General features: G+C 33.0%; 1 protein-coding gene and 1 non-coding gene across 2 annotated transcripts in view; both read right to left on the bottom strand.

The window, feature by feature from the left end:
• Window positions 1–9,616, bottom strand: part of LOC137925180 (ankyrin-3-like) — a 180,396-nt gene extending 170,780 nt beyond the window's left edge. Inside the window, exon 1 of the mRNA XM_068768576.1 lies at window positions 9,365–9,616. Coding sequence (XP_068624677.1) covers window positions 9,365–9,460 — 96 coding nt within the window. The 5' untranslated portion in view covers window positions 9,461–9,616. The remainder of the gene's footprint in view (window positions 1–9,364) is intronic.
• Window positions 9,617–10,894: 1,278 nt separating this feature from the next.
• TRNAD-GUC (transfer RNA aspartic acid (anticodon GUC)) lies at window positions 10,895–10,966 on the bottom strand. Its single transcript has one exon. It is a non-coding gene; the product is annotated as a tRNA-Asp (tRNA).
• Between the last annotated feature and the right edge of the window lie 2,270 nt (window positions 10,967–13,236).

The following is a 13,236-nucleotide window of genomic DNA, read 5'->3' as shown; positions in this document are numbered from 1 at the left end:
AAGAAAAACAACATTTTTTATTGTATATAACATCTATTACTATTACAAAGTGTTAATATAATAAATTCTTATAAAAAGATTACAAATATATAAATCTTATTGGAAGCAGTCTCCATTGGGTACAAAACAGTCCTTTAAACATAGAGGCCAGTAACCAATAGCAACACGCACTTCTTCTAAATTCTTCACAGTCAATCATATGGCTTGTTTTAGTGAATCCAAATTATCATGGCGTTTAGAGCAAGCCTTACTCACTAAAACTGACTATGAATCACAATCCAGTGCATTAGGATCAAGATTAGATGACAGATCTGTCTAAATAGTCAGGCATTTTTAATTTATTGATTTTCATCGTTGCCGTGGCGTGAATAAATATCTCTCTTCTTCATCTTTTGAGTACAAGTGGTATTTTAATTCTACCGCCACCCTAACACGTAACAAAACAATTATAGAACACATCTACAGAGAACAATTGAAAAAGCGGATCCCAAAGTCAAGTAAATGCCTCCAACAATGGGCTGCAGAAATAGAGAATAGTATGCTGAACGAACAGACAGAAAACAGCTGTAGACGTCAAGTTACCTCCAACTTTAAAGAAGGGCAGATGTGTTATCATAGACGATTATGGAAATCATAAAGATTGGATTACTGTGAGAGTATAATCGACGTCGAGTCATGGAGGAAAAGTAGAGAGCCATAAACGTGAACATGAACATTGTTCATCTGAAGAATAACTCTGTCATTGGAAGATGACGAGCTATGGAGTACCGTAGCAAAATACAAAAACGCAAGCAAGGAGAAAGTAAAACAACGGAGACAGAAAACATGGATACACTTTTCGAGATCTTCACGAGAGGCGATAACCATCTTGGAAGGACTAGCTTTAGAAATATCATATAGAAACTGAATGACTGGTTTTATCGTAAACAATTAAGAAAGACTACAACGACTGGATATGCTTTTAGAAGAATGAAACGTATACCATTTAAAGCGAATCTATTTTAAAATTGTTGAACCTTTTAAATGCATGAGTAACAGCTTGGTCACGGCTGCGACCGCAAGCGAAAACTGGTTATGTTATACTGTTACATAGTACTGCACTAAAATCATATTTATTTTTAGACTGTTAACGTATATATATTCGTGATCTAGTTATTTTAGGATCTGATCTTCAAAAACATAATGCGATGTTTTTACGATCGTGTCCCCGTGGCCCATTTCGGAGATTTCGGATTGTCGTTATTAACAGATGACATCAACTCGAGAATATTACAGTGTGAAACGTATTCACAAAGGTAGGAACATCCTACAAATTTAAAATAATGTATTTTGCTATAATTGATTGCCTCTAAATTCTACACGATGAAATTCAACCATTTAAAGCTTTTGCTACCCATTTCCAATCATCCTTGTATAATATGTAGAACTAATTGATAATGCGAAACTTATATACAGGCGCACCTTTGAATAGTTAATTATTTTAAAATATGGAACAGAAAGCTACCACCCAATAGGAATGCTTATCTGCTGAAAGGAGCAGTTCCGTTCCGTGAACTCATGACAGATGAAGCTGTAAAATCCTTGAAGCTAACAGCAAAAGTTAACAACATTTGATGCGTTTAATCAACAAACCAATATCTACACATTTTAATCAACTAGAAACTCTTGAAAGGTATCATAAAATTTATTTAAAAATATAATTTAAATTTTAGATTTAAGACTAAGAAATGGTAGGTTTATATATCTCAGACCCATAAAGTATTGGCTAACTTTTTGAAGATCACCATAAAGAGTTATCCAAAATTAACGTGGTAGAGTGAATTTTATATCTTTAGATTATAATCGTTTTTAAACTAATATCACTTTCGTTCAGAGCAACAATAACAAAAATTTAAATGCACCGTACAAAGCTCGGAGTCGCGTAAAATAGTTTCTATATGAAAATTTGTTTAGTAAACTAGTAATATTCGTTGTAATCTATGTGGTTTGAAATTTTGACTAATATTCTTAGTTTATATTTATTATTATATTATTTAACAAATACCTTTTCTATTTAAATATGAATAATGATCTCACACTTCTGTTGTCTAAATTTAAAGCGACGGCTTATACCTTTTGGAGCTGTCGCTATGCAAATTAGATTAATCATCAAATAAATCAAATAAAAGTCATTAATCTCAATCGAAAATTAAGTCGATAATTTTATTCCATACATTAGGCGGTGAACGCGTGGTTGTGCATATATTGGCTGTATTATCGATATTCATGCCATTTACTTTTGATTCTGGATCGCTTTTAGTCGTCACGTTAGTGATGTATTTTGATCAATTATAAGTGTATGAGATTTAAAGGGGTTAATGTACAGATCAATTGTTAAAAAAAAAGTTTTGTAGTTTTTACACATGTTTCCAAAATGTATTATACAAAGGGTTCACTGTGAAATATGTTAAATTAATTTATTTTTCCTATTGGAATGCGACAGAGCAATAACTTGTGGCGGTATAAAGTTTGCAGGGACAGATATTTCTATATTGTATATTGTGTTCTTGAATCTTGAAAAATCCTTTTCTCACTATATTATCATTACTTTATTATTTTTAACATGCATTAATTGACAGCAAATTTTAATCTCTTTAGTCGAGATTTTGTAGTATAAATGTATTAATAATCTAGTACTACTGTATAAACTAATTAACTTAGATGTTATTTTGATAATGTAATCGGTTCAGATTAAAACTTAACAAAGACTATAAGAAATGTATAAAGAACTTCACGATGACTGCACAGGGGCGTAATGCACTAGTGATTAGCTCCACTGGGGCTTTAATATGCGACTTAGCATATCAAATGAACTTTTATATTTCTCTGATATTTCTTATTTCACTGAATGTACGTATGAATGGGTTAATAAATTCTTATCTATGTAATTTATTAAAATAATTACACTGCTTAAAACTTGCAAATCTTTAACTCTATATCTAAATAGATGGAAGATTGAGCCTCAAGGTTCTGGAGCTGAGGTCGTGGACCGACAAGCGCAGCGTAGGACCTCCACACATACAAAGTGAACGGACGACATTGATAAGGTCTTCGGAAGACGCTGTATGCAGGTCGCTTTCAACCAGTGCTATTGGAAATCTATATAGAAGGCTTGTATCCAGCAATGGACTGCCTTTGGCTGAAATAATCATATCTAAACAGCATCCATAAAATGATGTAATTAGCATGATTTTAAATAATAAGTAAACTGTATAAATATATGTGAATTGAAAAACTAGCTTTATATAAAAAAAAACACGAAATATCTATCACATGACAGTGCGATTGAAAGCATTAAAAAAAATATTTCGGTTACTGGTAGTTTACCTTTACGCAAAATAATTTTTTTTAGTTAACACAAAACAATTAAAACAGAATTGTTACTTCGCGCACCAAAAGAGATATCATCATCATCATTTCAAACGATAGACGCCAACTGCAAGGCATGAACGGTTTTGTAAAAGAGACCTTGAAAATCGAAATTTATATTTTTATTTGTCTTCTATCTTATTCCCTAACGATAACGCGACCACTTAGTCTGTTAATAATTGATAGGATTGCTTCTGTCTGTAATAATCGTTCATTTATTTAATAAAAAAACGCCACAAAACAAACAGTTATTTTTACTAAGATACAAGACAATCCACAGTTGTATTTCAAGTACAGACAAATACATTTTGATGGTTTATGATCTTAAAAAACTATTCAAATATATTCGAACAGCGACAATCAATTGTTTATCAACAAGTCTGATAAATCCAACACCAAACGGATTCAACATTCACTGCAGTCGCGCGTCAAATAATCAACAATGGCTCTACAATTGATTGGTTTATAGTAACAATTCCGTTACGTCTTCAATAAGCCAATTGGTATTCAATGCACGCTTCTTTAAAGCGTTCTTGCCTTGTATTAAATCGAACAAATTGCTTGCTACATAATAATCTACTGAATTATTACATAAGCACATACGGTTAATTAGATCGTTGTAAATGAACGTATATGTTAGGACAATAATAAATAAACGTATAATTTCATGACATGTTTAAATTTCAGTCATTATTCATATTGTTTTATGTCATATTAAAAAATATTATAAATCTTTTTACAATATTATGTTTTCATAAATACTTTGTTACCATTGGTCTGCGTACAAAAATTTTATTGTTTTTTTTTTTACATTTGAAACTTTATCGTGTATGTAAAACACTCCATAAATTGATGTAAGATTCCGTGGGCACATACGTCACTGCCTTTGAGTACAAGCGCCTGCGGGTTCTAAGCTTAATTGATTTGGGACCTGAACATTACTTCGGCTCCAATAGATTTTACTAAAATTACTGACACGAACAGTCTCTTTCGACGCTGATCCGAGTTTATTTAAGGTTCAATACATAAAACAAAAACACCATCTACTGAGAAATAAGCACAATAAAAATCCACTTACTTACGAAGTAATTGTTCTACCAGCTGCTTTAAGGATATATGTGAAATCAATAATTTAAAAATATCCAATTGAATTGGTTATGTACCCCTGGTCCAAAGTCGAGGTTCATTTGGATCCTACAAAGGTTCCAAATGCGTTAAGTTGAAGGATTTCATTATGGGGGAGCCCAGTTTGAGTCTAGTTTCATTAAAAATGCGCTCATGTGTCATTCTTGTCATGACCTACTCAAGTGATCGCTATGAAGGACACAAAGTGCGTAATGATAAGAATTTATTAGTAAATGATTACATTGGTGTTACCATGCGTTGTCACAAATTTGTTCATTTTGTGCATTACTACTGTAATCCTTTCGAATTAACGAAAGCTATTACATGTTACAAATAACATACTTGACTTATTATTAAATGGTTGTACAAAAACTTTTATTACTCTAACATGATTGCATATAACATTAATGGCTAATATAACAATTTTCCACGTAATAAACCGCGAAAGTGGATCGGCCGCACCCCGCGTGTTACTTAATCTAATGAAATAATATAATGGTCATGATAAAATCGACCTTGACCATGGCATTGGATTAACTCGAACACCTTGAAAACTATAAACGTAACTAATTATTAACAACACTTATGACCCACAAGCTTTTGGCTCTTTCCCATGGTCTTAAAATAATTTTGCATCAACCACCATTGTTTCATAAATACAGTGCACGGAATGAAAATTTAAATTACATCCAATAACTTTAAAATATAGTAATAAATTATTATAAATATAAAAATTTAAATTATACAGTACATAAATAAATATACAAAATTAAAACTTAAATATTGAGAAAAAGGTCTTAAAAAGAAACAAATCGATTGAAGTTTGTTGCTAATAAAATTAACATCGAGCTTAAAAAATATAGTAATAACTTTATATGCACCTACAGTATGAGATCAACTAAACAACGAACAAAGGCTACTCCCGAAAACGTATTCCACTCATGAAATGACGTAACAATACTGCAGATGTTCGGAACATACAGACATGACTTACATACTGAAATTACCTCTGAGAAGTTGAGGAGAAGCAGAATATATATTTTTTATTTAAACAGCTTTAATATTTTAAAACAGCTATGCGATATCTCATGTCGGCCTTTATTATTACTGAACTAAAATAAAAGATTTAGCAACAATTGCTACCAACTACAAGGCATAAGTCTGCCCCAAAGGTTTCCCCGATGACTAGTCTTGCGCTGCCCGCATTCAGCGACTCTTCCAGTCTACCAGTCCACCAGTCTCTTATTATGGATAATCCACAATAAATGTAAAAACAAATTGACGTGATGGGAAGTGATCATGACCTCTTTTGCTGTAAATGATGTTGTTCGCTTTCCTAAATACGATCAGCATTAGTAATCAAATCCATCTCGAAGAGAAATCCTACATGGCAATCCGGCGTAAGCCCTGGGAGGACCGTACAGGTCAAGCCGGATTCCTACTCCGGACCGGCTAAAACTCCACAGTCGTCTTTACACCGTTTGTCAAAGCGATAGGAACTCCTTATATTACTCTTTACTGCCGTAATTTGAACGGCAGTAGGAATTTGTCTCAACATGTTAAGGTAGAGCTGCAGCCCTCCACCCGTTAAAAAGACGTGAGCATAAGCTCGCGCGCGACTACCAAGCTAGGACATGCTTTTGCTTTTTCTCTGATGATGTTAGTGCTGTTAGCCCTAAGGCTTTTATAGCTTCATCCATACCGAGTTCACGGACCCTTTCCGTTCCGTGAACTAGATTAACCAGGTCTTGCGGGCTGAGGATCACCCAGTTATGGGTAGGACGTGAAGAAATCCTATCTTTACGGCCACACAGAGAACAAGAATACTGCGTGTTGTTAGTAAACCTTTTCAGGGACACACGGTTCCGATCCATAACATCTTTTATGAGTGTTAGTAGTCACGTGGCAGCTTAAGTAAAAGCACCATAACCCTGAATACAGATAACCATACTCTAACACACTGTACACTCTAATTTAACACCGACCTTCGTAGCACTATATTGAGACCGCGAAATAATATTTATTAGTTGATATATCGACGAAGCTGCAATAGCTGGAAAGGTTAGTATCGCACATCATCGAATATGCAGTCGACCATAAAAAGCAACTAATTATGTCTTATCGCTTAAAAACGTTAACGTCTTGAAGCTTCAGAAAATATGTTTATGTAAAGCTAATATTTTTTTTACACTGATTTTAGCTAGTTGCCAGTTTAAATTTAATTATTTAACAAATTTGATTTGGTTGAGCGCGGAGGTTTCGCTTAAACCTTTTTTTTAGTAACTAGGCTAGAGTTTCCTTTGGAGTACTGGCTCTGGTCGTTATAATAGACATGTTAGTTGATAGGAAAGTTAAGGGTCGTTTAATCGATGAGCGAGTAGTGCAATCAAGACACAATTCTCTACATTCTCGTGACGATGTATCCAGTAGAAGCGCTTCCTTACATTCACCAGAGTACTCTTGATTCCAAGATGTCCACTGGATGTTCTTTCCTGTATTCGGCGTAACATAGAAACTATTTTGCTTATTGGGATTACTGTTTTTTGTGATTTTCTATACGGCACACCGATGACTTGACCACTGTACTAGCTGCTGGTTTATAACCCCATTATGGCTCTGTCCTCTATCTTTCGAACCTATTATTATTTTCAGGTCTTGGTCCATTTTTTGTGCGTTCTTCATCTCTTCCGTAGCATCCCGGATGAAGTTTTCTTTCGTAAGTCGGGATAATGGCTTAGCTACCTTAGAAAAGTTCTTCGCAAATCGCCTATAGTCAGCACATAGTCCCAGGAAAGCACGTATTGCAGTCTTCTTTAGTTAGGCCAGTCAAGTACATTCTTCAGAATCTTGAATCACGTTCAATGACGATAATATCATTAAGGTACACCAAACCAGCATCTACAAGAATTGTGATTAACTCTCTTGCCATGAGACGTTCAAAAGTGGCCGGTGCCTTAAATAACCTGTATTGCATGAACTACCCGTGTCCGTTACTTATACCCGTGGTGAATGCAATCTTCTCTTTGTCCTCAGGATGAAGCACCACCGGCTTGTGTCTTATTCTTTCACCAAAGGCATACATAATCGGTTACGATAATCAGTTTCTATACGATGTTTCACAGGGCTGATCCTTCACAGCTCGTTATGGCCTCTCGTGAAGATGCCCTTAAAGTTCATTAGTAATTCCTTAACTTCTATGTTCTCTTATGTCTTTAAGTTTTCCTTAATAGCTTATAAACGTATATCCATTTTCTGTCTCCGTTGTTTCACTTTCCCCATGTTTGCGTTCTTGTATTTTGCTAAGGTATTCCATAGCTTGACATCTTCCTATGACGGTGTTTTGCGTCAGATGAACAAGTTTATTGTCCACGTTTATGACTTTCACTTTTCCTTTATGATTCGATAATGTTCTCGCCGTAATCTAATCTTTAATGTTATCTTAATATCTCCTATGATAGCACATGTCCTTCTTTAAAGTTGGAGGAAACTTGAAGTCTACACCTGTTTTCTGTCTGTTTTCAAACTAGCATCCAACGTCTTGTAGTTTCCAAGACGAGCAGCTGTTCTTATATCGAAATCCCTTATACCATCAATGAAAATCTGGACTGTCGTGCCATCCATCGACGAGATTTGATGCGTTCGTTCAGCATACTAGTCTATTTCTGCAGCCGGTAGTTGGAGGCCTCCATATGAATTTGGAATGAGCTTTTTCTAATTGTTTTGTAACGTGTTAGGGAGGGGGTCGAATTAAAATGCCACCTGTACTGAAAAATGTATTTATTCACGGCACCGAGATGACAATAGCCACGTAGATATACGTTAACAATGAAAATGAATAAATTAAAAAACCAAGTACGGCCGTTTCTGACTATTTAGAGATCCGCATTTACAGTTATGCAGTAAATATATACGTAAGAAGAGATTTCAGATGAATACTATAATTTCATTGGCCTTTATAGAACTTGACAAAATTTAATGTCGTAGATACAGCAATTTTATATTTAAGTTATATCTAGTTTATCTTCAGCACATGTTTGCTTTATTATATTTTTAAAATTAATTATAAGTATTTTCACCCAAAGATTCTAGAGCATATAAGCTAGTAAAGAGTGAGAAGGAAAATAAGCAAAATAGAGAATTAATGCCACATTACATTTTATAAATTTAAAAGCATTATGAATAAAATTTATTACAATTTCATACATTAAATTGAAATTAAAATGCAAATAACAAATAAAAATTTCCAAAACGAGAATATACGAAAAAGAGAACTTGTACTTAAAATAACTTTTTTCTATTTCACGAATAACAACAATAACATAGCTTACACTTTTTTGTTTCTCTTGAGTTATACATTATAGACTTAGCAATTACCGATTAAAGAATGTCTAAAAATTGATGAAATAATTGATTTATACCAGTCCTGAGTATGTATTATAAACATTATTAATAACAGTTCTAAAATAATCCAACCCATTAAACTTTATGAACATAAATTTGTTGGATAATTATACACCACATCTGCATTTTTGTAATAAAACGAGTCATTTTAAAAACTTCCAAATCAACGAATTTAACTCCCAACTGGAATAACGAAAATAGGTCATTGCGCTGTACAATGACACCTTGTACAAGTTTCCCAGGCTACAATATCACATCAAAACTCTGCGGAAAATCGAGGTGATTTGCAACGGACATAATACCTGTTTAGTTCAAAGTAAATGTATGTTAAAAAAAAAACTGAAAGTTCTTATTTTCTTACATCTGTACTGTTTTAAACAGCTATCACACGAGTTTGCAAATAATGCGAAATTTTGATAACTATCAATACCTGTTTACTTCTGTTGTCGATCCCGTTCGGCTTGCCATCCGGCACGTTACTGTTGTTTTCATCACATTTTTCACTTTTCACTCCCTCCAGCGCCATATTCAAGAGAGTACTTTATTCACTTTCATGCAATAAATTCAATTATTTTTGATAATTCACGGGTCATAAAATATTATACCACTAATATATACCCGAAAGCCGCAAGCAATCACTCCTATAGATAAGCATCCGTTACAGCAACATTTCGTTTCGCCGCTCACGACGCATCGAGCGCGAATGGGAATAAAAAGAGGCACGAGAATTGTGTTACCATTCTACACTGGAATGTGTTTCATAACCGCTAGTTGTAAATCAAGAATCTTATTTAAGAAACATGAAATTACTAGAAATAATATGTAAAGTTTATAAAAATTATCTACCTAAAAATTTTTATTAATTTAAACACATGAATTAAATTTTACTACGTATACTATTAAAAAAGAACATCTTCAAAGTAAAACAAAAAAAACTACACATCAACAACCATTATACTACACATCATACAACTCATTTTAAATAAGGTTTATTAAAATTGCGTTTAATTATTGTTAATTACACGTCTTTTATTGTTAATTTAATTTTTCACGAAAGACTTAATTTTTATGAGAATTGTTATACGGCAACATTTCATTCTGATATGTTATAGTTCGTTACTTTAAACATAGATGGTGTTGAACCAAAGTTTTATTTCTAAATTAAAGCATTTTTTAATAAACTTGGTGTGACTAATGATCGATGAATTAATAATGATTTAATATACGTATAGAAACTAAATGGTTCATTTACATGTACCAAGTAACAATTTTATTTTTGATTCTTTTAATAAAATAGTAATTGTGTCTCGGCACGGCTTTTGTTTTACTATCTTTGTATGTTTTAATTACAAGTTAAATACAAATTAAATCAAAATGACGCCAAGTTTTAAGTTACATAAGAACATTTTTTTAATCAACTTTTTGCTTAAATGCACTTTAGAGAAAAGTGTCATTTGCTGTTATCAAATGATATACCTTGCTCATAGTGCAATGCTGTTGCGTTTTTTAAAATAATATTTTAGCAGTAGCTATTTTTACTAAGAGTCATACATGAAGACTTTAGTCTGAGAAGGGGATTTGAACAGTTGTCCCATCGCAACCGGTTTTTATTGGACGCACTTAATTCATTGTCGTCACTAGAGACATGATGGTGCGAAATCTTACACTCAGGAAATCAAAAGCATGCTTTAGCCTAGTAAGTGAAATACTTCATTAAGTTGTAAAAAAATCACGTCTAAATTTTTCCATACATTTAACATTAATCAAAATAAGTTTTTTTTTTGCAGATGCGCTCATATCTGACAAAAAATCTGCGCAAGCACTAGTGTCTAGACGAATATTTTATTTAACAATGAAATATCTACTACTGTTATATGTAACTACTACTGTTATATATAACCAACATATTTTTATTTATCTGAAGAAAAAAAAATGAAATGAGAAATACTAACAAAAAGTTCTCCCCGGCGGGGAATCGAACCCCGGTCTCCCGCGTGACAGGCGGGGATACTTACCACTATACTACCGAGGACTTATTAAACGTTTTAAAATAATTGTAAAAATAATAATAACCAACATAATTTTATTAAATTAATAATAAAAAATAAAGTATAGAATATTTTCTTCTGCTTTAATATAATGACCAGGATAGTAAAGGTTGTACACAGTGTAGGTTACACAAGAAAATCAAAAAGATCGACGTTTCAAAGGCTTTTTAAAGTAGATCGCGTGAAAAGATCGCGTCAGGGACGTTTAGTTTTGCGTTGACAATGTTGAATTAAGTGGACGAGAACGTCACCACATAGGGTAATAATAAATTTTCTACGCACTACGTACATAAGAGCATTTAAAAATACTTACGGTACATGACATTCTTCAAACATTGTTTACTATAACGGTGAATAAACAATAAATATAACATTATATAACACTTTGCTTCAAACATCTATTTTACAAATACTTATATCCATCAAGGTAGAGCTACGATCAAAATCTAGTAAAATTTATTTTCTTTTCATGAAATATTCATAATTTTTATTGGACTCAACTACACTCTACCCAAGTAACATTTGCAGTATCCGTGGGAACAAGAAGAGAGCTAAGATGATGCTTAGCCTTAACAACTTTTATAGGTAGCAAAGCTCAAGGGCTGCCTGTGGAACTACAGCTCTGGCTGTTACATTCTACTGTATTACGGGATAGGTCGCTCGTACTTATTTCAACTCGCTTCGGCTGACTTTCACGATGAGGGGTCTGGCGGTAGGACCCCGAAAGGAACCTTTGATGGGACTGTCACTCGGTAAGCGTTTAACATTCCGATTTAAGGGCGCACTATATCTAAACGATTGTTATGAAACTTTATCAAAACCTAATCTACCCTTTACTAACTCAAAAATGTTGCAAATAGTGTAAGAATCAAAAAGGTTCACACCGAACATAGCCGTATATAAATAAAAAATTCAATCGTCCACTGTATGTATTGAATTAACATGCAATTATACAGCATTAGCCGTTTACTGTAATTCGGTTCCCTTTATCACCCCATTCTGTTTTCATGTTACAAAAAACGTTAACACCAATTAGCGGGAAAATGAGAAAACACTATAAACACACACACACACACTATACATATATATATGTGTGTGTATATATATGTATACATTTATATACACACTACACACATATAAATATATCTATATATTTATATTATATTAATTGAGGGATGTTTCCAGAAAGCGTAGTTATTTTTTGAGCATATCATTCATATTGTTTAAATTGCTACATTTTCAAACTAACACTGTCTTTATGATAAAATGATAAGGTTTTATGTAGTATATACTTGCGGCATTCGTGTGAGAACGCTCATTATTTTAAAAATAGTGGTCATTACGGTTAAATAATTCGTCGTTATTTGAACGCTGACAGAGTCGCTACTATTGCAGTTGGTTCAACCATCATTGTAAACAATCTGAAATATATACAACAATGCGCGAGAAAAACTACAACTGGTTTTTATTTTCCTTGCCTACTAATAGAAATTTACCATTCATAAACGTAATTGGCCACTCCGACTCCGACGTGAAGCATTCTCGTATTCTATATATTGTTAGTTGGACTGAGAATTAATTACAAAAATAAGTTCGTTAGCATTTATTCTAATAATCCAGTTTTTAAGTATAATTATTTCCATAATGCGTCTACTTAAAAAAATAAACATAGATGCTTGATCGCATAAATTTTGTATTGTTCATGTTTCGCTTACGCGTATAAACAACTGCAACTAATCTAAACAATTTCTAAGAGCCCAAAAAATAAATGATGGGATAGCTCAATCGATAAGTAACTTAAATGACAGTGAACATTAGGAATGTTCAACACACTCTTCACACACATTGAGGGCTAGCACTGACTGTCCACGTGTTGGAATGATAACACGGACTTTATAAAATAATACATTAACTGTACTGTCGGGTAGAAAACTAAATATATTTTTACTTTTTAAATTCTTCTCTTTACACTTTCCAAGAGATTATATTTATTTTATTAGATTCTTCTTATAATATACTTGCATGTATTTATATTTTAATTATGTTTAGGATACGCCACAAGTTCTTATAACGGATTTCAAAATTATAAAAAAGTTGTCTATGGCTACGTATTCGCTCTTAAAAATGATAAGCATTTTCCAGCTAATAAAGAAAATGATACAGAAAAAGTTCGTATAAAATGCGAATGCGGAATGGTGTTTTCCTCTGACTGTACCGATCCTATGTATCATACTAAAGACCACAAGTTCGTTTA

The sequence above is a fragment of the Battus philenor genome, unplaced genomic scaffold (assembly GCF_028537555.1).
Source record: "Battus philenor isolate CCGP_79_NKW_IND1 unplaced genomic scaffold, ilBatPhil1.0.hap1 SCAF_26, whole genome shotgun sequence".
Lineage (NCBI taxonomy): Eukaryota > Metazoa > Arthropoda > Insecta > Lepidoptera > Papilionidae > Battus > Battus philenor.
Note: the sequence above shows the minus strand (reverse complement) of the source record. Positions and strands in the feature narration are given on the sequence as shown.